The sequence below is a fragment of the Atractosteus spatula genome, chromosome 1 (genome assembly GCF_055471065.1).
Source record: "Atractosteus spatula isolate fAtrSpa1 chromosome 1, fAtrSpa1.hap1, whole genome shotgun sequence".
NCBI classification, from domain to species: domain Eukaryota; kingdom Metazoa; phylum Chordata; class Actinopteri; order Semionotiformes; family Lepisosteidae; genus Atractosteus; species Atractosteus spatula.
The window spans coordinates 63700643-63725777 of record NC_142706.1 but is presented as its reverse complement, the minus strand read 5'-3'; the positions used below and the strand labels follow the sequence as shown (position 1 = coordinate 63725777).

Below are 25135 nucleotides of genomic sequence, written 5' to 3'. Positions count from 1 at the left end.
AGATCACACCTCAGAGCTCCAGAATAAGGCGGTGGCCGACAGCAAATAAAACTAAAAAGCTGAACTGAAGCTGACGTGTGAGTGAGCAATCCGGTCTCTAGGAGCCAGCGGGGCCCGGGTGCTCACTGGAGCTCTGGGTGAGTGGAGGGGCAGGTCTTATTAGCCAACACTCGGCTTACGGTACTTTCCTCAAAAAAACCAAATCGAGAAAAACCTGTTGATCCATTGCGATGAAGACAAGCCACTTGTCATAGCTTGCTCGATGTTCTTCCTAATTTCTCAGAGGAATGAGCCGCTCTTCAGACAGGAATCGAGCCGGAGTGATCGTGCTGCCCGAGTTTCTACTCGCCTATCACTTCCTTCCACCCTCGGTTCTCGCCTCTCGCCTTAGTTCCCTGTCAGCTTCGGCGCTGATTTGTGTTGAACTGACACGGCGAAACTGTGCGGTCTTTCCTCCTCTGCCTCTTGAATGAGAGACGACCCGACTGAACTGGACCCGACACCAGCCGGCTGTGGAGGGTGAGTTCGGGCAGCGGTAGCCCAGCTTTGTAGCCCTCGCACAGGTGGGGGCGGGCACGTTCTGCTGTCCTGGAGTCAGAGACGCGGTTTGCTCCTGAAACAGGCGTTTACGGACCTCCGTTGAAATTAAATGATCCGTTTCCAGCCGCAGGCCGTTAATGAAATTAGTTCTGTGGACCGGTTAAATTGGATTTAAATATATGAAACACACCCATTCCACTGAAACGGGAAATGCTTTATAAAGGGCGTTAGTTTTTGGAAAGGGGTTGGTGTGGGCAGAGTGGGATGTTGCTGCCGGCTGATCTATTACTATAACTATTTCAGAGTTATATTTAAAAATTGACATTAAATTTAAATAAATTGTTCTGAATTGCTAATTCTGTCCCCCTCCACCCACACACACACACACACTACAGGTTCTTATAATTATCTGCATGAGAAACCCTTCATGACAATTAGTTGAATGTTTACCCACAAGACTGATAAGTACATTCATTTTAAAAGCCCCTACGCAAGTTTCAGACACTCTGCAGCAGGGGGCAGCAGTCGGGTCTCTGGACTGTAACTGGAAGGCTGTGGATTTGAATCCCAGCTGTCCTAAGCTTGAGCAAAGCAGTTCACCTGAACTGCTGCACTAAAGCTCCCGACAGTACAAAATGGGTGACTGGCGCTTTGGATACAAGTGTCAGTAAAAGTATTTGTTTCCCAGGGAAGAGTCCAGTGAGATTCGTTCTCTGTGCCTTTGGAGAGGAAGATATTATCTGATGAGGTGGGCAGCTGTGGTCTGTTAGGTGTGTCTTTACTGAGGGAGACTGTGAACGGCCTCCAAATAATCCCCTGTCTCTGAACTGGCTTCATCACTGTTCTCCTCCCCACTGAGAGCTGGTGTGTGGTGAGTGTACTGGAGCATCATCCCGGTGGGAATTATACACTGGTGGCGGTGGAGAGGCGTACCCATTACCTGTAAAGCGCTTTGAGAGGAGTGTCCAGAAAAGCGCTGAATAAGACAGAGAGATCACTTTATTGGCCACATACAATTTCTTGCATTAGGGATTTGTCTTTTTGTATACTCCAACTTGCTCTCCATGAGACACACAGACAGGGAGAGAAGCTTGGGGTCAGAGCGCAGGGTCAGCCATTTATACAGCACCCCTGGAGCAGCTGGGGTTAAGGGCCTTGCTCAGGGGCCCAACGGAGTAGGATTCCTCTACCGGCTGCGGAATTCGAACCGGCAACCTTCCAGCCACAGGCGCAGGCGCAGATCCAGAGCCACCGCTCCAAATAAGTGTGAGGAACGATTATTATTAAATCTGGATCCTAACTTGGAGCAGCGTGTGGGAGCTTATTGTGTTGCCCCTCTATCAGAGGACAGCGCAGTGCTCAGTGTCCCACAGTAGGAGAGGTGCCTGCACACACACAAGCATTTCCTGCTTCAATGCTTCGAGACGCCTTCGCCTCTTCTGCCCCAGATTGGGCTCCGGGTTCGGGTAGGCCACGGAGGACCGCAGAAGCTGGGCTCCCTGCGCCCTGTCAGCCACCTCTCGCGGATGTGGTTTGGTGACGACATCGCCGGGGGAGGGCGGGTGAGAGAGGAGGATGAGGAGGAGGGGGGGGGGGTTGACGGTTCTTGACTTCCCCTCCTCCTCAGAGAAAAACAGCGACCGTATAAAAGCTGCAAGACGCGCGGCGGGCGCCAGCGCCGGGCTGAGCCGCGGAGGGCGAGAGAGAGAGACACAGAGACGTGGCAACATGGCGGAAAACAAGACGGGCGGCGCAGCGGGCATCTTCGCCAAGCGGGTCCAGAAGCAGCTGAGCCGGGCGCAGGAGAAGGTAGGCACGGCCGCGGGCAGGGCGATGCCCCTCGCCCTCTCACGAACCAGGGGCATCCAGAGAAGGGGGAAAGAGCAGGGTAGAGTCAGGTTAGGACTTGATGGAAGCGCAGGGAGGCTGGCAGTTGCCTTGAGTCTGCTTGACGTGCCACCAGGACTTCTCAACAGAAAGCAACGGTTTGAACAGAATTAGAGAGGGCTGCGTCTAGCACAGAGGTGCAAAACTCCAGCCCAGGATGGCCGGGTGGTCTCTGTTTCTTTCTCCCCTGAGCCCTTCAATACCTAATTGCGCTCATGTTTTTATCTGGACGGGATGAAGCCTTTCCTTGCTCCTCAGACGCTGGGGAGTTAAAGAGACCCATAAACCCTGCTGGACAGCCCGAGTTGGCCTCCCCGGCTGTGCTACTCGTTACTGCTCTGAGCAGCCCAGGAGCACTTTTCTGAATGCGTTACACAGCGTGATAGCGATCTCCTTGAGTCCGGCGTGCAAGCCATCAACCCGGCTGCCTCAGAAGAGACAATGATATCTAGGGGGGAGACTGACAGACCAGCCGTGGGAGATAGCAGAGATTGTGGCTGGGAGCTGAGGGTGCTGGGTGGGCGCACCAACAAATACGAGCTGACTTGTGCCCGGAGAACTAAAGGCGTTCCTTCAGATACCATAGCGGCCATTGTGTAGCCCAGTGGGTCCCAACCCCTGGTGCCAAACAGACCCTGTTCCATCTGAGCTCTACTTCTCTGGCATTCCTTGATGGCTTAAGTAATCTGCTTGCTGGTGTAGACTTTTATTTAACTTGTTGGTCTGTCCCGAGTGTCAAAAATACCCAGCTTCAAGGACACTGTTGCCAACATCATCAGCACAGAAGTGTACACAGCTTCTTCTCCTTGCTGCCTGATATTTATCTGCCTGCTGCTGGTATTTCTGAGTAAACAGCTCCTGCTAGTCGATCAGCTGATGAAAAACAGACACAGGTGGGAGCGACCCTGTGTCAGACACACCCACAGCTTTGTCCTGCTGCAGAGTTTCAGTTGGTCCCATTTCAGGCAGCACACCTGAATGAAAGCAGATCTGAAATCAGAAACTGGCACGGGGTTCATAGCAATCACAACGACCAATTACAGGATGTGGACTTTACGAAGAGATACTGCACAAGCATAGATCACAGCTGATATAGCCGAGCTATCACTCTGCTGAGCGTCTGTGCATTGAAGATTCAGCCTCAGGTCCACAGCATTTTATTGTGCCTTTTAACATAGTGTATTTAGGTCACAGTTACAGTTTTCTTATACTAAAATGAGCAGAACCCCCTCCTGAAACGGTGACCCCAGTTTCCTTCAGACCCTGGGCTGTGCTATTACAGTATATCCTGCTTTGTTTGTGTCTCCTCTTTTCTGTGCTTGGTGGTGTGGCACAGTTCCAGTATCTTTAAGAAATCTGCCCTTTCGTTGCAAGTTAGTTTCTCTTTGCTTTAGAAGCATGTGAGAACAGAACAGGAAATGCTTAACACTTCCAATGTGGCCTTCTTCTTGAGAAACCTTCTGTGACCTTTTGCATGTGCTGTGAAAAAGAGCCTCTTTATTTGCTAAAATGTGTGCTTTGGGTCTTCAGAAAAACTGCCTGGATGTTACTGTAACTATGAAGAGACTAGGGTGGATCTAATGTCCTCAGTCTTTTGCAATACTGTACATTCACCATGGTGAATGTAACTGAGCCCTGTACAGGTGTATGCTTTTACACATTAGTGATATGCTCATGATCTACTGCAGTGAGGCAGATTGACAGAACCATATCGCAAGTAAAATCTGACACTTTGTTGTGAAAGTTACAGGAAAAAGATGCTGCTCAAAGTGTAAAATTACCCTGTGTTTTGACTGTGACAAACTGTCAGTCGGGATGTACTCAGTTTCTGTCTCCAGGATTGCAGGGAGTCCAGCTTCATAAACATGTAAGAATGATTACAAACAGAAGGAGACCGTTGGGCCCATTTAGTTTAAGTCGTTAGTAGCTAATTGATCCAAGGGTCTCATCCAGTCATTTAAACCTCGGCAGCAGATGTACCTTTTTGAACAACTGGACGTGTTATAGTGTTTATTCTGCACTTTGTATACAATGGGACTTGGGGATTGATTAAATGCGCTGTTACACACTGTCTACTTCTAGACCTGAGAAGAAATAATTTGCTGTGCTCATTTGCTGCAGCAAATGGAGTAACACATCTAATGCAGTAACAGAGAAATTGATTAGGAAGATGAGTCAGAAGACGCCTAACCTTTTAAGAACCCGAGACGACAAATGAGAGCACAGCTATTGATTCAAGTGTCTCACCTGAATAAATACCTTTTCCGAAGGACCCCCAGTGAAACTGGGGTAGCTCGTTCCAGACCTTAGCAACGCTTTGTGTAAAGGAACACCACCTGATTTCAGTCTTCAGAAGACCTAGAACCACTAACCCATTCTTGCTGATCTGTGCGTGCCATGCAGCTTATTTTGAAAAAGGGAAAAATAAAAAAGTCCTTATTTCCCCAAGCCAAAAAGTAACAGCTGTACGGCCTGCCGAGGCTCTTAAATTTGCATCCCAAACGAATTCTGCGACACCGTGATGGTGATGTTAGCCCATCGAGAAAATAAAAGCAAGCTCAGGGTGGTGATTTGTGTTTTACGAACACGGCACTGTGTGTGTGGTCTACAGAGGCCCGCGGATCGTGTTGCAGATCTTTCTGGGCAAAACGTCCTCTCCTACTGAACTGGCAAGCACCGCCAAAATAGTACAACAGCAGCAGGGTCCATTTCCTTACGAGCCCCTGCATTCTGATGTGGGGGGGAAGCTGTAAGTGCTGAAAGACAGTTCTGCACCTGCCTGCCTGCCTGCCTGCCCGTCCCCAGCCAGCTGTGGCTTGTAGGATGTTCCAGCCGTGCTCTGTCCTTTCGTTCTGCCAAGTCATCTACTGCAACCAGCTTGCATTGTCGCTCTCTCAGCACGGGGGCTCCCCCATTCTGTGGAACTGCTGACTCGTCGCCACGCCGCAGCATATCGCCCCAGCTGGACCGTTCGTGTCTGCCGGGCCAGGGGCAGCCCAGCTTCTCCCTCAGGGCCCGGCGGAGAGGCGGCGGTGGCCCCCAGCTGCAAGGCTGTGCCACGTCATGCGACGGCAAAGAAAGGCGAGAGTGTGCATTTTAAAGGCCAGCGGGAGGGACGTCCGCTGGAGCTCATCAGGTCTGACCCGTGCTGCTGCCGAGACGGGACAGCCATTTTGAAGCAAAGGCGGTTTTGTTCTGAGACGCCAGAAGTTTAAAAGCCCCCCCCCCCCCCCCCCCCAAAACGGTGAAGATTTGAATGAAATTGCAGTAACGGTGCTTGCACCTTCATTCCAACAGGTCTAATTTGAGATTCGCATGTCTTTTCAATGGGAGAACCTCAGGGTTTATTTGCAAAGCGAAATAAAAAAGAAATGAAGAGATACAGAGCAACGGGGGATCCAGTAAGAGGCATTGTTTTTTTGGGGGGGGCAGATCCCATAATCTACCAAACAATGGATTTTATTTAAACTGGCGAGAGGGGCCTTGTAGCAGAAGTGCCCCCTGTTCCCCTGCAGTGCTGTACTGTCCTCAGTCTGCCTCACACCTAAAACGGCATCCTAGAAGCGACAGCCAGCGAAGTGCAGTAGGGAAGCAATTTAGAGCTACACAATGCTTCGGACCCAGTGGAAGAAGAATGTGACGGTGATGTCTCTTCCACTGTTATTTATGCATCTGAGACAGGGCATCCAATGTTGTTTGGGTTACAGAACCCTTTGCACACACTGTGATATGGATTATTTTCTTCATGTAAGCGTCGTGTCTTATGTTTTAGAACCCGACTAGAGTCTATTTCCGCTGTGTGTAAGCAGGCTCAGACACGAGAAGAAACTAACAGGGGCACTTGCTGTAGGCCCTGATTCCTCTTCTGGGTCATGGTGTCGCTCAGAAGCCCGCTTCACCAGCCTGCGGTCAGCTTCCCTTGTCCTCTTCATTAGCAAGATGAGGCCAGTCACCGAAACTGCAGGTCTCAGATTTATTTGAAGGAAATTCTGCTTCTCTGTTTCCCCTCCCCAAAGAGAGTTTTTAAATGACCTGCATCCCAAGCCTAAATTTAGCCCTGATATAAATAACTCTCTCTTCCAGAATTTGTTCTCCTGTATTGCAGCTGTGCTGCAGTACAATAGTAACCACGAAGAGTGACAGCGTCCTCTGTGGCTTCCTGTGCCTGCAGACTTCCTCTGCGAATTCAGCTCTGTGGCCTCTAGAGCTGTTATATTTCCAGTGCTGTTAAGATCAAAACAAGAAACCCCTGTGTGCAAACAGGAGCCCTTTTAAGTGCCGTAGTGCCTGAGGCTCGTGCCTTAGGCTTCTCTTCATCGAGCTGCAGAGAACGGAGCAGGAATATAGAGCCTCTGGTTCAAAGCAAGCAGCCCAAGCAAAGTCCCACTCGCACCCTGGCGGAAGTCAGTTAACAGCTGCTGCTCGGTTTCCCCCAGGCCTCCAGGGCCCAGTGCAGTTTGGGAAAGTGCAGTTTGTGCAGTTTATCCGAATGGGGAAAATCAACGTCAATCCATAAGGTTTAGATGAGAATATCTTCTCAAGTGACGTACCTGTAAAAACAAAGAGAAGAGAGAACTTCCCCTCCTGGGGTTGCCGTGCTTCCTGGTGGGGGGGAGGGGGTCCTGGCGGGAGCGTTTCGCTCCTCCTGACTGAGTGCTTGTCCCCCTTGTGTTCCAGGTCCTGCAGAGGCTGGGGAAGACTGTGGAGACGAAGGACGAGCAGTTTGAGCAGTGTTCCCAGAACCTGAGCAAGCAGCAGGTAACGTGTCCCCTCCCACATCAAGAGGGGGTGAAAGGGGATTTTATCTCTATGTGTGGTGCCACAACCTGCTACCGCAGTACCTTCCAGCTGTCAACTGCTGGATGAGCCAGTGCCCTCAGGGTCAACATTACAGAATATGTGCTACCGTGGTTTTGAAGTATCGTCTTTGTCGTCGTCCCTGGGACTACAGTGGATCTTACAAAGTTACACAATTGCTAGCGCGTTATAACCTGTTGTACTCAAGTGCCTTCAGTCAAGAATGATTAAGAGCCAGGAGCCAAAGGTAGCCAGGGGCTGCGGAGAAGTACCTGTGATAAACGGTTGCAGAAACAAACAGTCAGTGTCAGAACAGCAATCAGGCATTCTGGGTGCTGTGCAGTGATGGCCATTGTCCTAAAACAAGCAGCCAGGACACTGTGTCTGTGGGACACACCACCAGGCACAAAGCAGAGCACACTCTATCATTGCAGTGCCTAGTTACACTGCCTTGGTCTGATTTGAAAGGCGAATGTGGGAGACGGATATTAACAGTACATTCCTAGGTGTTTTTTTTTTTCAGCAGTGGTCATTGCAACATGGAAAGATTGTGTGATCACCCTTAAATCCTAAAAATGGCGGAATCAGGCTCTTCTGGCCCATTGGCCAATGGGATAGTTAAAGAATTCACTAGTCTCTCGGAGCAGGGGCATCCAGCGGACGCTAGTCTAAGGATCTGAGGTCCCCCCGCTGAATTCTTGCAAGCTCTCAGGAGACGTGTGAATTTTTCAAACCGGTTGTTTCAGCCAGGGCGTGATATAGTAAAGTTTTTATACAATTTTTAAATCCATAGGTAATCCAAAAAATGGATTGCATTCTTCTGTCTTAATCACGTTGATTTAATTTTGCGCCAAAAACAACTTGAACAAACTTGTATGTACAGATACATGCAATGAAGTGATAGAATGTCAAAATCAAACAGAAGACGTTAATTGTTCTGCTTGCCTGCCTAGTTAGATGTATTTATAGTGAATTGCAGGGAGTTCAAATTAAAGTGGATTCATGTGGAAGACTGTGTTTAGTTTTACAGATAAGTAAATAGATAAGGCAAATATGTGAATGATCTGGCAGAAAAATGTTCAGGAGACACAATATATTGCATATTTTAGACACCATATATTTGGAAATATGTTTGTTATTATATATTATATATGTTAAAGTATATTATGGGAAATATATATTCAATTATTTTTCCAATTTAATCTTTACAATATGTCCACATATTTTTCTGGTATATTGCAATATATTGTAATGCATACGGCCTCCATTACTTGCGAGAGAGGGCTGACCAGAGCAGTGACGTCACCGCCCTTCCCTGTGGATAGCTGGGACTGCAGCCGCTGGGCTGACGGGAGATTTCCCTTTGGCTCAAGTTGCTGGGTCCCTGTTAAAATGTGTGCCGGAGGCCCAGGTTTGAGTCCCCGACGGTGGGGGGCCGACCTGAGGCGGCAGCGGAACCCCAGAGCACTACAATATTTCTTTTTCGTAAGGGCCATGCGCCGGCGGAGGGCAGTGATACGAGGAGTGTGTACAGCCCCTGTGCCCGGCAGGGGGGCTCGTATTGCCGGACCTATGGCGGGCCCAGTTTATTTCTGCTCACCTTGGCCACATGGTGGGAGCGGCCGCGGCTCGCTCTGCAGCGACAGCTCAGTCCGCCCTCACCCCGCGGCTGCGCTTCGCAAACGTGTCATTTCAAATGAGCTTGCAGGAAGCAGCTCCACCCCGGCCACCTTCCGCTGCCACTAGGCGCCTCTCTTCTGGGGGTTTCGCGCCTCCAGCGAAGCGCCGACGCCTCTCCTTCTCCGGCTCGGCCAGTGTTCGCGTCTGAGCCGGCGCAAGCCCGGGTCTCACGTGTCTGTTTTTCACAATGTGTGAGAACGGGAAGGACGCTGGTCTAGGTGCTTTCCCTCCGCCTTCAGCCCTCAGATTGTTTGCTTTCGCTTTGCTGCGGTTTAAACCTTATTTTTTTTCTGCACCCGATGTCGTAATGCCACGATCTGCCAACGTGAACGCGCTCGTTCCACAGGCTTTGCCTGATGTGATGAAGAGACATGTCCTCTTCTTCAGCTACAATTCTGATCGCCTTTCCTGTTCGTGTTGACCCTTAAAGCAGAAGTGCAGGCGACTCTTCTGGTTCCTGAACTGGTCTGTCCACACATCACTGTTCCTTTGTTCTGGGTGACAGAGATTTGTTTCTTTCCATACGATATAATAGAAGGTACAGCTCTTAGAAACCATTCAGTGCCAAACAGCTTTTAGCAGAGCTAAATAACAAGTAAAAAAACTGGCAATTTAGGATCAGTCATCAACCGGCTAGGCCAGCTCCCTTTGATCAATAAGTGGATCATTACAAGGACAACAGATCAATAAGTTAATAAGTGGGGCTGTCTAGTTTTTGAGGTTTATCCCCACCAGAACGACCCGATGTGTTTTCGGGGCTGATGGTACACGTCGACTAGCCGCAAGCCTTGCTTCAGTGAGACTCCGGTCATGGCCAACAGGCTGGTGGGGGACTGCGGACGGTTCCAGTCCGGTGTCTTTTTCTGCCAGACGCACTCAGTTTGAAACCCTGTCCTTGTGAGAGCATGCAGTTATTCCTCTGGCTGTTTCTGTATCTGTGGTATTTATTAAAGTTAATGAGGCGTGTCTCCGGACAGTGTCTCTACTTCACCAGGCAAGGGCTGTAGTGATCTCTGCCCATAAATTCACTCTTTACTGTCAAAGCGCCTTGTGCGAGATACGGTTTGGGAATTCTAAGTGCAGCTTTGGGGAACAAGTACAGATCCACGGAGCTGCATATTAAAGGTGAAACCTGGCAGCACCTTGAGGAAGCTGAGGGCATCTCTGGAGCCAGATTGGGCCAAAAGGAAAAGTCTTTGTGTTCAAACCCCAGTCTGATACACCATTCCAGGGTTTTTTATAGTTTCCACACAAAAACCAAAAACAAGGGCTCTACATAAAAACCGCTCCGAATCCAAACCCACAAGAGATATCCTCTTGTCTCCTTTCCATCTCTGCACACTCATTCACAATTCGACTCTGTGAATTGGACCTAGAACACTTGCCATATCTTCGAAGTGTAAGAGAGCCGATGTTGCACTGGTGTACAGAGCACACTTGCACGCCCTTCCTCCGTCTTCCGCCCAGAGGAGCTATCCAGCTGTTCTGTGTGCCGATGCTCCAGCTGTTCGCGTGGAATAACGCCGCTTCTCCTTCTCCTTGCAGAGCGACGGCAACAAGCTGTACAAAGATGTGAAGGCGTACTTCAATGCAGTGAAAGGTGATTCTTTTTTGTTTTGTAAAAAAAGGTGTCTTTGCAATGTTCATTTTCACTTTAGCGTTCTGTTTTTTTGGGGCTGGTGTGGGAAAGGGAATCTGGATGATGCAACCCTCTGCACCAGGCCAGAGTGTGAGCAGTAGGTGAGTGTGTGAGCAGTAGATGAGTGTGAGCAGAAGATGAGTGTGTGAGCATTAGATTAATATGTGAGCATTAGATGAATGTGTGAGCAGTAGGTGTGTGAGAGCAGTAGATGAATGTGTGAGCAGTAGGTTTGTGTGAGCAGTAGGTGTGTGTGAGCAGTAGATGAATGTGTGAACAGTAGATGAGAGTGAGCAGTAGATGAGTGTGAGCAGTAGGTGAGTGTGTGAGCAGTTGATGAGTGTGTGAGCAGTAGATGAGTGTGTGAGCAGTAGATGAATGTGTGAACATTAGATTAATATGTGAGCATTAGATGAATGTGTGAGCAGTAGGTGTGTGTGAGCAGTAGATGAATGTGTGAGCAGTAGGTGTGTGTGAGCAGTAGGTGTGTGTGAGCAGTAGATGAATGTGTGAACAGTAGATGAGAGTGAGCAGTAGGGGAGTGTGAGCAGTAGGGGAGTGTGTGAGCAGTAGATGAGTGTGAGCAGTAGGTGAGTGTGTGAGCAGTTGATGAGTGTGTGAGCAGTAGATGAGTGTGAGCAGAAGATGAATGTGTGAGCATTAGATTAATATGTGAGCATTAGATGAATGTGTGAGCAGTAGGTGTGTGTGAGCAGTAGATGAATGTGTGAACAGCAGATGAGAGTGAGCAGTAGATGAGTTAGAGCAGTAGATGAGTGTGAGCAGTAGGGGAGTGTTTGAGCAGTAGATGAGTGTGTGAGCAGTAGATGAATGTGTGAACATTAGATTAATATGTGAGCATTAGATGAATGTGTGAGCAGTAGGTGTGTGTGAGCAGTAGATGAATGTGTGAACAGTAGATGAGAGTGAGCAGTAGATGAGTTAGAGCAGTAGATGAGTGTAAGCAGTAGGGGAGTGTGAGCAGTAGGGGAGTGTTTGAGCAGTAGATGAGTGTGAGCAGTAGGTGAGTGTGAGCAGAAGATGAGTGTGTGAGCAGTAGATGAATGCGTGAACATTAGATTAATATGTGAGCATTAGATGAATGTGTGAGCAGTAGATGGGAGTGAGCAGTAAATGAGTGTAAGCAGTAGGTGTGACCAGTCCATTGAACCTGACAGTATGACTGGCTACCCTTGAGGCTTCACAGGTCCGATATAGGAACAAGCAGCACTTTATATACAGAGAATTTCAAGTCGGGAGCAGTGTCAGCATGCGTAGGCTGCAAAGGAACAGGTAAAGATTTATTCCACGCTGAAAAGAAAAGATGTGTGAAGAAGGTGTGCCTTTTTTTCCCTTTCAGCATGGAATAAACCTTTACCTTTCATATAGAGTGAATGTTTATCAAAATCTAAGCCTAAAACGGAGCAAGCACAAACACACCCGCTCCTCGAGGGGACTGACCGGTGCGCAGTGTGGAAGCTGATGCAGGCGATCGTGCAGAAGGCAGATCTGCGCCCTCTCAGGGCTGCTTCTGAGAGCCGTCTTTTTATCCCCTTGCGAAACTGGCTCAGGTTACTGAAAATTCAGAACAACTTTTAGAAAACTCTTCTGGGGCTTTGTGTGTGTCAGGAGATTGCGAGGGGAACACTATTTCAGCCCACTGTCCGTGGGCTTCTCTGACCCGCTGGAGGCTAATCTGCCTTTTTGGGAAGATTTCCCAGAATCCTGAGTTTTAGCGGTACTGAGGATTCTTCCAGAAAGTGGAGATTCGCTTAAAAAAATCACTGTACTTGCAGCTAAGCAGAACAAAACAGGAAATTGCACTGAGTATAAAACACTTCTTTTAGATGAATCAGCTTGATAGAGACCACAACGTCATTGCTGGCACAGGAACTGGAACTATATGTGCAGATCCCTTTAACTGTAAATTGAGTTATTACTGGAATATTTCTACAGACATATACACAGTATACTGGGATACACAGTAGTGCTGCTGACTGTGACCACATGAATGCAGCCATGTCAGTTTTACACAGGCTGCTCTGAAGTGTGCACCAGGTGCACCGAGCTACAGCACTGTCAGGAAACCAACCGGTAGAACAGGAGGATCCTAATGCGTAACCGTGAATCCCACAGAATGCGGAGTAGCACAGGGACAATCCAAAAGACGAAATCCAGGGGCTAGGTCGATTAGGGAGGCAAAGAGTCCGGTAACGAGAGAAATCCAAAAGACAATCCAAAAATGAAATCCAAAAGGCGTGGTCAAAAGGCAGGAGCAAAGATTAGGTACCAGGAGATCAGTCAAAAGGCTTAGAAACGCGCGCAAGAGAATACTACTGGAGGCTTCTCAATAGTGAGCATGGGTTGGTGCTCGGGGGAGGTGTGGCCGAGGCAAACAATCCAGAAATAAGTCCAAGGGGGAATCCGAGGGGAGGCAAGAGTCCAAAGCCGGGCGGTCCATCCAAGACAAACGAGATTAAAAACAGGAACCGGGTCAGGACCGGCACGGGAACGGGAACTAAGAACTTGACGGGACCAGGTGCTTCCAGGTCCCGGACTCGCCTGGTATGGGAACCAGCGCAGAGCCCGGAACAGAGTGAGCACCTGGCTTTTAAGCAGAACTGAAAAGGGGGTTGGAACAGGGAGCAGGTGCGGGGGATGAGTAGAAAACAAGGATGGGCCTTCAACATAAGAACAAAAATGCAGGCAAGAGCAGCCATTCAGCCTTGTCTAACTCCTTTCATACTCGGTAGCTATCCGATCCAAGGATCTCCTCCAGCCATTTCATGAAAGAAACTAGTTTTGACAACACCACATGACTGGATAGCTTAATCCATACTTTCTTAATCCAAACTTCCTGTTCTCAGTTTTAAATTGTTTCCACTTGTGCCTACTGAACACTTTTCACTGTTCGCTCTGAAGAAGTCTGCTGGGTTCACTTTGTCAGGGCCTTTGAGGAATTTGAATGCTTGGATCAAGTATTGCATGGAGCTGAAATGTCGTGTTTATTACTCTGATGTTAGTATACGCTACTAACTCAATACTAGTAAGTACCAGTAATGTCATGCTGTGGTGTAAGACATTAGTAAATGACAGTCAAGGCACTCGTGTTAATGAGAGCACAGGTGCTGGCTTCCTCAGAGCGCTGACTTGATTGGCCTGTCTTTGGAGTCCTGTGTCACTTGCCCGGATCTTTCCAAGGGCTGCTATTGCAGAGTGAAGAGGCCGTAAGTCCAGTAATAGAGGAGTCGCACTGTTCACTCTCAGTGAGCTCTGTCTGTGTGGAACGTACGGTGTTTTAGCTGCACATTTTGAAGGAGCCTGCCGTCCTTGTTGTATCCGCAGTGATGCACGAGACGTCCAAAAGACTGTCCCAGACCCTCAAAGACGTGTATGAGCCCGACTGGCAGGGAGGAGAGGACCTGACCGTCATCATGGAGGTGAGACGCTCCGGGGCCATGTGGAGAAATACTTCCTGCGCATGACGGCAGAACTGCAGAGCTCCTGTCCTTCGTGAATGAAATAGTATCCCAAGATGAGCTGGCTGTACACGCTAACCTCATTGTGCGCATTGCAAAACGGGAAGGGGGGTGGGAGAGTTGGATGTGTAATGGTTTTGATGAAATCTTGATTTGGTTGAAGCCGGATTAAAAGCCCTCCTGATCTGTGCAGAGCGAGGACCTGCTGTGGAATGACTATGAAGAAAAGCTGGCGGACCAGACCGTCCGCACTATGGAGACCTACATGAGCCAGTTCCCTGACCTCAAGGTGGGTCCACCCCTGTCCTCTCCGAAACACTCGGGCACCCCGATGATCAGCTTCACTCCAGCGGACTGATCGGGTTGTCTCAGCCTCAGTCCAAGTCTGGGTCTGGGTGTGGATCTGGGTCAGTCTGGCCTGTTCCATTTACACTCGTGGCAGCATGCTTGGACGGGGTCTGTTTTAGGTATCGTAAACTCCTGTAGCCTTCCACCCCTCCCTTCTCGGTGACCGCTTCACCCTCAGAGGGGCGCTGTGAGCCGGAGTCTAACCTGCCAGGCAGGGGGTGCAAGGTGGGGTCTGACACTGGGCAGGGCACCAATCAACCCCCCGTTCCAGGATTTAGGATTTCTGGGCTTCATCGGCTGATAAGATAAGATTTTATTGTCCCCTGAGGGAAATTTTTTATGGACACCCAGCACTCCGGTACATTTAAATAGAAAGCAAACAAAAAAAAGAGAAGAAAAAAAAAACATTGCACATTATACTATTACAAAAAAATAAGAAAAAACATTGCACATCAATCTATTGCACATGTACAGTATAACACATAACAACATGTAACATTTATAACACATCACAAAACATATTGCACTCAAGTGGGTTGTAAGAGTCAAAATTGTGTCTATCCTTGACATTTGCATTGACAGCTTTAATGGAAAGTGGAACAAAGGAATGTTTGTATCTGTTTGACCTGCATTTGGGAACCCTAAAACGTTTGCCAGAAAGAAGAAGTTGACATTCAGAGTTGAGGATGTGGGAAGGATCTGATATCATTTTTCCCGCCTGTTTGATTATGGATTTTTCAAAGATTGTCTGCAGGGAGGGGTGCTGTTTCACCCCCATGACCTTCAGAGCTGTCTGGATGAGGCGGCTAATTTGCGATTTAAAATGAACTGATAGATTACCAAGCCACATGCGCTTTAGCGCGCTGTCTGTTAGGTTGGTGCTCTTTGAAACAGGACGACTGCAGTTTTTCTATTTGCTTATCTGTTTTTTTCCCCCCAGTTTTACAACCACATTTTCAGCGCGATCTGACTGGGGATGTTTCTCAGATTTTGCCGTTCCTCTTATCGCTCTTATTCCTCGGGCTACTGCTCTGGCTGGAGGTGCAGCTGTCTGTCACTTATTTGGCATTTATTAGTTCCTTCTCTGCTCTTTCACTTTGGCTCCTCCTCTGCTGGACACCAAATTCACCCCAACCTTCCCAGGAACGAGTGGCCAAGCGCGGCAGGAAGCTGGTGGACTACGACAGCGCCCGGCACCACCTGGAGGCGCTACAGAACACCAAGAAGAAAGACGAAGCCAAGATGGCCAAGGTGAGGCGAGAGAGGAGAAGGAGGGGAGAGCCGGGGGGGGGGAGTGCACCGTCTCTGCCGCCCCAGCTCTCTCGCCGACAGAGGAGAGGGGGTGCAGCCACAGTGCCATTGTATCGTCACTCTGTCACTTTCGGCACCGGGGGCACGAGAGGCCGAGTTTGAGTCAGAGGAAGAGTGGCAGGTCTGCAGCCCACTGTCCTGCAGGAAGCACTGGTGCCAGTATCACGAGAGATGTGCCTGGAGGTCTCTGTGGCGTTAGAGTGGGGGTGTTTCTCATACCCTCTGAAGACCCCTAACACTTGAAGCACACAGCAAGACACACACAGACACATAGAAACAGGTGCACAGAGACATGCACACTGAGACACGCACATAGAGATACACACGGAAACAGGCACAGAAACAGACAGAGAGACGCACAGAAACAGGCACAGAGATGCACAGAAACAGACAGAGAGACGCACAGAAACAGACAGAGAGACGCACAGAAACAGACACAGAGACGCACAGAAACAGACAGAGACGCACAGAAACAGACAGAGAGACGCACAGAAACAGACAGAGAGACGCACAGAAACAGACAGAGAGACGCACAGAAACAGGCACAGAGATGCACAGAAACAGACAGAGAGACGCACAGAAACAGACAGAGAGACGCACAAAAACAGGCACAGAGACGCACAGAAACAGACAGAGACGCACAGAAACGGGCACAGAAACAGGCACAGAGACGCACAGAAACGGGCACAGAGATGCACAGAGACGCACAAAGACACACAGAAACAGACAGAGAGACGCACAGAAACAGACAGAGAGACGCACAGAAACAGGCACAGAGATGCACAGAGACGCACAGAGACACACAGAAACAGGCACAGAGACGCACAGAAACAGGCACAGAGACGCACAGAAACAGGCAGAGAGACGCACAGACACAGACACACTCACAGTTACCTGGCTGGTTCTTTCCCTTTCCTGAAGAGTGCAGCACTCTTCAGTGGGGTACTGTGGGGGACAGGAGGGCCTAGCCCACCTGCATGCTGATCTCCAGTGTGGAAGAAGGAGACCGTGGATGAAAAGCTTCACCTGCTGCGATGTGCTTCTTTTTCATCATCACAAACCGGTTCCGTTTTCTCGGCCATTTCTGTGTTTCCAGGCAGAGGAGGAGTTCAACAAAGCGCAGAGCGTTTTCGAAGAGATTAACAACGAGCTGAGGGAGGAGCTGCCCGCGGTCTATCACAGGTGGGAGGTCTGGCAGTGCCCCACTTCCCCGGGCACAGCGATGCCCGCGAGTCTGAGGCTATTGGGGAGGGGCTGTCGAGTGTTGAGGCATGATGGGAAGAGTGGTTCTTGGAGGAGGAAGTCAGGACTCTCCTGCGAAGGGAAGAGATCAATAAGAGGGAGCTGCACAGGTGGAGATGGGCCGGGAGGGGGAGGCAGAGAGACGATGGGGGGAAGAGTGAGGGGCTCTTGGTGGTTTTTATACCTTTCAGAAAATGACGTCAGAAGTGATTCAAAGTCAGGGGAGCTGAGGTGAAATGGAACTTGGTCGCTGTCCTCACCCCCAGACCTTCGTTGTGAACTCTATGTTGAGTTAATCCGAGGCACAGAGTAAACTAAGTGGAAACTCTGGTCTCTTTTTGCAACGTCACAATCTCTATCCTCCTCTCTCCACAGCCGAATCGGATGCTATGTGACGGTGTTCCAGAACATTTCCAACCTGAGAGATGTTTTCTACAAAGAGATGAGCAAGGTAAGACAGGCTGTAACTGGTTCATTCGCGATTCTGCATAACACTTCGCTACTGGTTCACATGAACAATAGACTGATTTCATTCGTCTCCAGCCACCTTACATTTAGAGATTCCCAGAACATAAAATGTGCAACTGCAGGTATGAAATAATGGCCTCCTTTTCCCGCATTTAGTACAAACAATGAAGATAAATGCAAAAATAATAAAAATATTAGCATTACCTGAGCATCTGCATCCGGCCATGCATGATTGAATAGGCCAAGGTTACCTTTCTCGTTGCTAAAGGGCAGGGCCCTATGGTTGCTCTGCCCAGCTGTGTGCCCTGACCTGTGTGTCTGCTTCGGTTGCAGCTGAACCATGAGCTGTACAACGTGATGACGAAACTGGAGAACCAGCACTCTGATAAGGTCTTCATTATCAAAGGCGTGACCAGGTAAAGCACACGATTTCATTCTGGTCAAAGCACCAAGTCTACAAACCGAAGGGTGTGTGTATGTGTTAGGGTGAGGTACAACTTTGACATAGCGGCTATACTGTATAAAGATATAGCAGAACAGCCACGTATGCATTGCAGATTTGAGTGTAGATTAGGTGCAGGGTGCTCAACCCAATTCTTAGAAAGCCACAGTCTAGTAGGGGTAATCTATAACACTTAAATCATCCATTTTTAATGACTTGGCGCAAATGTTTACACAATATAATTAATATCGCAGCTAAAGAGGTTCGGAACCAATATCATTTATTTTTTCATCTGTACAGAAACTGATTGGTTCAGATAAGACAGGGTGTGGTAGTTCTAGTCCTTGAAAGCTGTAGGTATTATGATAAAGAACTGCTTATGTATAAAAGATGAGGTCGTCCTTGATAAACTGATGATTTCCTGGGGATCTGCTCAACCAGCAGTTGAAAGTGCAACAGACCAGCAGAGGGCAGCCCACAATGAAATAATCTTTCCTTTTCTTCTTCGTCAGCAAGAGACGCTCTCTGATGATCTCCGCCCCGATTCCCTGCAACACCGCCTTCCCGCCGGCTGAGAGCAGTCTGAATGAGAACGCCACCCCCCACCCCGCCCAGAACGGCAAGGAGTCCGACTCGGCCGGCACGGAGGCGGAGACAGCGGGAGCCAATGAAACATCAGTGCCAGGCGAGGAGCAGGCCAATGGGAGCACGCCGGCCCCTGAGGCCCCTCCCCCTGATGACACGCCCCCGGAGGCCAGGGAATCTGAGGCAGATCTCGGCAGCAGAGCTGAAGCAGGTGAGGACTCTGCAGAAGAAGAGTCTGGCGAGCATCAGGGGGGCGGTCCAGCTGAGGCCGCAGAGGAGTCCGGTGGATACCAGGCGGACAAGTCTGCGCCTGCTGAAGATGCGCCTAAGGAGACGGCATCTTCTCAAGACGAGCCGACGGGCAGCGCCTCCGGAGACACATCTCCTGTTGGAAGTGACCAGCCCGCCATCGATCCTGCCACAGCCTCCGATTCCTCCGCCTCCTTGTCCAGGACTGAGCAGGAGGAGGGGGAGGAGGCTGACTCGGCTCCCGATGCCCAGGAGTCCGCTCCCACTGCCTCACCGGAGCACACTCCCGAGGGGACTCCCGAGGGGACTCCCGACGCTCCGGATCCCGAACTGATGCAGGCCGAGGAATCGGAAAGCCCTGCCTCTCCTGATCCTGAGGACGACAGCCCCCACGAGGCCGGGGAAGGAGCAAGAGATCTTCCTCCGGGATTTCTGTACAAGGTAGGCGAGTCTCTGGGACATGGGGACAGGCCCTGGATATGAACTGCTGCCTGTAGCACACCTTGCAGCAGCTCAAGGCTCCCTCCACTATCAGAGGGGCTGCAGTAATCAAGAGACCACAGGGCGCATGCTTTCGCCCCGGACAGGACACTGCCTCACCGCAGGGCACACACATGCAGGGACAACACAGAGGCACCAGATCACCTGACTGGCGTGTCAGCTGACACACACACACCGCACTCCGGCCTGAGCACAGCTGCAGCGTGAGCAGGGTAGAGTGGGGCAGGAGAGGGCAGCAGGCCTGGACAGGGCAAGACAGGGTAGGTCAGGGCAGGGTAGGGAAGGATGGGGCAGGAGAAGCCAGGACAGGGCAGAGTGGGGTAGGACAGGGCAGCAGGCCTGGACAGGGCAGGTCAGGGTAGGGAAGGATGGGGCAGGACAGGTCAGGACAGGGTAGGTCAGGACAGTGTAGGACAGGACACAGCAGGCCTGGACAGGGCAGGGCAGGGTGGGGAAGGATGGGGCAGGACAGGGCAGGACAGGGCAGGACAGGACAGCAGGGCAGGACGGGGCAGGGTGGGGCACCAGCTCTTGCTAAAGCAGCCTGTCCACTGCTGCCTTGCAGGCCGTGGCCCTGAAGGACCACCTGACAGAGGAAGCTGGACAGCTGCTTTTTCAGGAAGGAGAGATCATTCTCGTCATCGCTGACGCAGAGCAGAGGGTGAGTGAGGTTTAATATGTCCAATCAATTGCTCCCACATCTGTCTCCCACGCACCACTATTCTCATTACAGAGAACTATAGCTCTTTGGGGGCCCTAGGCGAGATCTTGGTAAGGGGCCCCTCCAGTTCACAGTTTGCAGATACACTAGTATTATCAGCTCCCAGCCCAACCCTATTTGACTATTTAGAAAAATTAAATTAGTTATATAACTAGAAACCTTATCAACCAGCTTTGAAGAACAAGATGTGTGGTGAGTGTTCTGGCACACTATAGCTGCCGTCGCATCATCCAGGTGGGGCTGCGCACTGGGGGTGGTGGAGGGGAGTTCCCATTACCTGTAAAGCGCTTTGAGTGGAGTGTCCAGAAAAGCGCTATATAAGTGTAAGCAATTATTATTATTATTATTATTAATTAATAATTTGCAAATAGAACCATAAGTACACATTTTACAAAGAAAACATGTATTTTAACATGTTTTGAAACTAATAATGTGAAATATGAATCCATTAACTTCTAGTAAAACACCTCAAGATGTCTAATCTAGTGTATAGCTAGAAAATGTGGCTTGCCTACTGCTCGCTACTTATATGGATCTGACAGACTCAAAACCAAATACGTATGCATGAGTACAGTGACTTGGTGTACCTCTGTTTTGACATCACTTATCCTGCTCTTCTTTTCCACGTTTCCTTTTCTCAGCGGCCGAAAGGTTCGGCCTTTTGTGTCCTTTTGGAGGACGATGTGCATTTACAGGCTACAATCACAAGATTTGAATTATAAACCCTTTAAACATAGTTTGCAAACGCAAGTAAAAGGTCACTTGAAATGTTTCATTACATATGAGATGATTAATAAAATTGATCATCACACCATTTACTGCTTTCTGATATTGTCATTTTACAGCACAGATGAGTCAACTACATCACTAGTGAAATAAACCACTCCATTTACATTCACAACTAATAATATTATAGTTCAAGTAGGTAGCAGCGTCAGCATACGTAGGCAATATGCGCATAATAATGTTATAATTTCTAAACAACAAACTTTAACAGCCTAGAGTAACACAGCAGCAACAGAAAGAGTCACTGGAAGGTACGAGTCGATTAAAAAAAAATGTTGTGTTGCACATTGAGGGCTCCCCCTGGTGGCCTCGAGGCCCTAGGCAGTCTCCTAGTTTCCTAGGTCCTGAGCATAAGGCCACAGATCTGAGCTGTGTACACAGCTGACTACCACTGGGATTCCCCTGGCACACAGCGCTCTTGGTATTTTCTGCTCGCTGCTCAACAGTGACCCCTGGTGGCAGTTTCCTTCCTGCAGGCTCGTGTGAGTGAAGGGCTACAGGGCCTGACAGACCCGACAGAGACCGCATGTTTCACGTGTGCCATCTACATCTGTCCCATTGTGGGCGGGGGGGCAAATCCAAATTAGCAGGGGGAACGGAACTGTTGAGCCCTCGGTGAAAATGGTTCTTCCCAGACAGGGCAGAATTGTCCAAAACCTTAATATTCTAAAACCTTACACAGTCTCTCACAGAATGTTCCAAAACCTTAATGTAAATAGTTTTCCCTGGGACCTTTTAATCCTTATGTCTTTGAGGTAAAGCCAGGCACTGTGCTTTCTGTGTCTTTGAAGCTTACTTTTAAAATGCAGCTCTCTATTGCTGTGTGGTTGTTGTCTTTGTCTTTTGCGGCTCTGCTGTGAAGCCAGTTTTAGAATCTGCTTTGAGGTGTCCCCAGTGTTGTTACCGGGGTTGCGTCAGTGTTCATCGGCCACTGATGGTGTTGTACTCTCTCAGCCTGAAGGTACGGCGACGGGGGTGAAGGAGAGAGACTGGCTTCAGCACAGGAACCCCTCGGATCACAAAGGAACATTTCCAGAATCCCTGATTGAGCGAGCCGACCCATCTCCGCAAGTCTGAGCTCTCCTCCGACTGGCCGAATAGTCATCGTCCCCCTTGAACACGGCATGCAGAGCAACGCCAGTCGAAACGAACGTCTCCCAAGCACATTTGGATTACCAGTTTTGTTTTTTTTATTTGGCTTGAAGCAGCAAGTCAGTGGGATGACCTCCAGTGGCGTAACGGTATTGTGCGTTCTGCATTCAGGTCCGGCCTGCAGCACCAAGCCTAGCCACCAGATCCTGGGGTGTTGGTGCCTCATCTGTTTTGTGCTTTGTGTTGTGCCATCAGCTCAACGTTTATAGTACTAGCTCAACGAAGACATCTCAGTGCTGCGTTTGAAGAAACATACCTGTGTTGTGCTTCAATAGATCTGACATTGTAGTGCTGTTTTCTGTGCTGTCTAACCTCTGAGCAGAAGTGCTCTCCAGCAGGAATTATAATTCTCAGGTAGAAACCTTAATTCCATGTTTTTATAAACTCACAAATCATCGTATGACAAGTTAATCAAACAGCAGTCTATTCTAATGCAGGTCTTTCTGTTAACACATAACCTTAGCCAAACACATCTTCAGTTTTACCGAATCAAATCAGTTTTTAATTAAACAGTCACAGATTTGGATGCTGCAGAATCCTACAGAAGACTGGATTGGAAGACTGCTTATTTGACTACCCCCGATCCAAAATATTTCTGTCATTCACACTACGTCAACACTGGCAAAGGCATACTGTACCTGTACAGTGTAGCACTGCCTTCTCTCTCTTTATTAAGAAATTGTTACAAGGCAGCAACAGGTCATAGCAGCAGAAGCTGAAAACTGAAAAGGAAAGGTTTCTCATCCTGCTGTGCGTTCAGGTGGTCCCAATTTTGCTTTCGCCTTGTCAGCTGTCTCCTCAGCTCGATATGGCTCCCTCTGCCTGTCTGAGCACAGCCCTCTTGCATGGCTGGCTCTGCTGGCTCTCAGTCCTGCGTGATTTCCAGACCTGAGCCAGCTCAGGTGCGCGATAGACATCTAACACTGCTGCCCCTCACACGCTGATATACCTCTCGGATTTCCTGCTGAGCTAATGAGTTGCTGGTGAGTCATAACCGCCATGCAGTGCGGCTATACTGGACAACACCGGCAGGACCCCTTGCCTGGGCCATGTGTACAACTTGGGGCATACAGTGAGTGACACCATGCCCCCATTCAAGATTCCCATACAAGCCTGGAGGGATCCAGTCTTCTCACGATTCCTCCTTGCCCCGTGGCAATGAGATCAACCATGCACCTGACCATCTGAGACAGGCCCTGCATCTTGCTCAATGCTAACCCTGCCTGGGTTCTCCCAGTTGTGCACTGCCATATGGAGAATACCAGTCCAGTAGCATATCGGAGCGAGGATTAAAGTCAGGATCTTCAAGGTTAAATCAAATAATTAGGTGTTTGATTGGGCAGTGTGGGGTGTGGCAGTGGGCACTGCTGCCTCAGTTCCTTGCTCGAATCCGGTCTTGGTGTGTGTGGAGTTTGCATGTTCTCGCACGGAGGTCACGCACTCTCACACTACCCGCAGACGGCGTTGGCCACGTTTGATCCGTCATGCTGAACTGTCTCTTTCCCCGTGACCCCGAGATAGGACACAGCTGTCCATTCGGGGGGGGGGCAGTCGTATTCGGTCAGACACAAATGATGAACAGGCAAAAGCTGTCACCTCAGACAAACTGATTTATACAGCCAGTCCCAAATTTTTCAGCATGAAATTACAGGCAACAAGTTGAGAGTCTTGCTAATTTTTCCCAGTGAGATCCTTGTTGCATTAAATTTGCTTTCCATCAACATTTAGCTACTCACTGCCTTACAGGCCATATGGACTGAAAGGCCTTCTCTAATTCACATAAGAATTTTTCAGATGTTAACAGATAACCTTATGCTCTTCCCTAATATGATTTACACGAAGAGATTATCCAAATATGTATAATGGCAACTGGATGTTTCTTCTACTAACAAAACCAATATGGGAGGGTGTGCGTACTTCCTGATAAAAGCAGTAATTAGGGTTGAATCTTAAGATCAAGGCTCCACTCTAACCAAAACCATTTTCAGGTCATGGACAAGGTTTTAAAGAGCCGCCTGTCACAATGTATGGACCATGCCAAGTAGTGGACACTAGGACTCCTTGTCGGTGCAGAACTACTGTACAATACATAGTTTCGTTTGTCTTTTACCTCCCAAAATCAGATGGTAGAAAATGCTGTGTGAATGTTGTATGACTTAAGGTACTGGGTTTTTGGCAAGAAACATTTTTTGAGGTTGGACCTCAAAGCATATGTCCCTGTTCACCTCTCCATAACGGGGGTAATGAGTTTTTGTAAGGATCAGGAGAATTTTTTCGAGGATCGTAACTCTTTAAAACCTTCCCCCGAGAAGTTGCCAAAGGCTTATCTGTTTAGCACTGCCAGCACTGCCAAGATACACAGGCTACTCCCACAGCTGCTGTACTGCATATCCTGATAGCTCATGTTTGCCTGAGAAAGTCTTATCTAACAACAGGAGGTTTGCCCCTTTCTCTGGCCCAGGGTATATTATTCTCTCTGCTCTGTGCTGGGGGCTGAAACAGGAATGTAAAACATTTCAATTCATGTGTACTGAAAAATCAATACAGTGTTTGTAGCATGAGACTTATGTATTGATTCTGGTTTGGTTGTGATTCATTGTTTAGTATAAATTAGAGTGCATTCTAAAACAGCTAAACGTGGTACTTTAACATTTCCTGTGGTGATAACATTCAAATGTGACCATTGTGTTTTTTATACTAATATTTTTTAATAGTGCTTATTGTGCCATTTTGAAACAGGATACACTGTCCTGTAATACACAGAATGTAACCTGCCTTAACAAAGTTTTTTTTTGTATAAATACTTTACAATATATTTCCTTTTTAATGTGTAAATGTGAAACCTAATGAGAGAAAATAAAATTTAAAGCTTACACTTGAAGTTGCCACCTTTTATTTATGCATGCAGATCTTTTCAAAGTGTTTTTCAGACCTGTTTGGTGCTTTTTTCTGGAAAGCACCAAATGCAGCACCGATACTGCAGGTTCCTGCTTTCAGCAATTTAAGCAAGTGATTTAGTCACTTTGTTTTTTTGTCAGTTTGAGTTTTTTGCAATGGGGCGGCACAGTGGCACAGTGGTGAGCACTGCTGCCTCACAGCGCTGGGGCCCTGGGTTCAGTTCCAGACCTGGGGTGCTGTCTGTGTGGAGTTTGCATGTTCTCCCCGTGTTTGCATGGGTTCCCTCAGGGTTCTGGCCCTGGTGTGTGTGTGTGTGTGTGTGTGTGTGTGTGTGTGTGTGTCTTCCCTGTGAGACACTGACGTCCTGTCCAGGGTGTACCCTGCCTTGTGCCTGTTGCTTGCTGGGATAG

General features: G+C 48.9%; 1 protein-coding gene across 2 annotated transcripts; it reads left to right on the top strand.

Annotated features, from left to right (window-relative positions):
* The first annotated feature begins 224 nt into the window (after window positions 1-224).
* On the top strand, window positions 225-24708 carry bin2a (bridging integrator 2a). Of its 2 annotated transcripts, XM_088916030.1 has the most exons (13): window positions 225-519; window positions 2168-2349; window positions 7105-7185; window positions 10450-10504; window positions 13889-13983; window positions 14216-14311; window positions 15514-15621; window positions 16778-16863; window positions 17299-17374; window positions 17725-17807; window positions 18346-19108; window positions 19734-19829; window positions 21630-24708. In XM_088916030.1, the coding sequence occupies exons 2-13, from the start codon at window positions 2269-2271 to the stop codon at window positions 21750-21752; spliced, it is 1743 nt and encodes a 580-aa protein (XP_088772156.1). In that variant the 5' UTR covers window positions 225-519; window positions 2168-2268; the 3' UTR covers window positions 21753-24708. The 2 variants fall into 2 exon arrangements, with proteins under 2 accessions (XP_088772156.1, XP_088772147.1); XM_088916021.1 differs by lacking the exon at window positions 225-519 and having other exon boundaries at window positions 2038-2349.
* The last annotated feature ends 427 nt before the right edge of the window (window positions 24709-25135 follow it).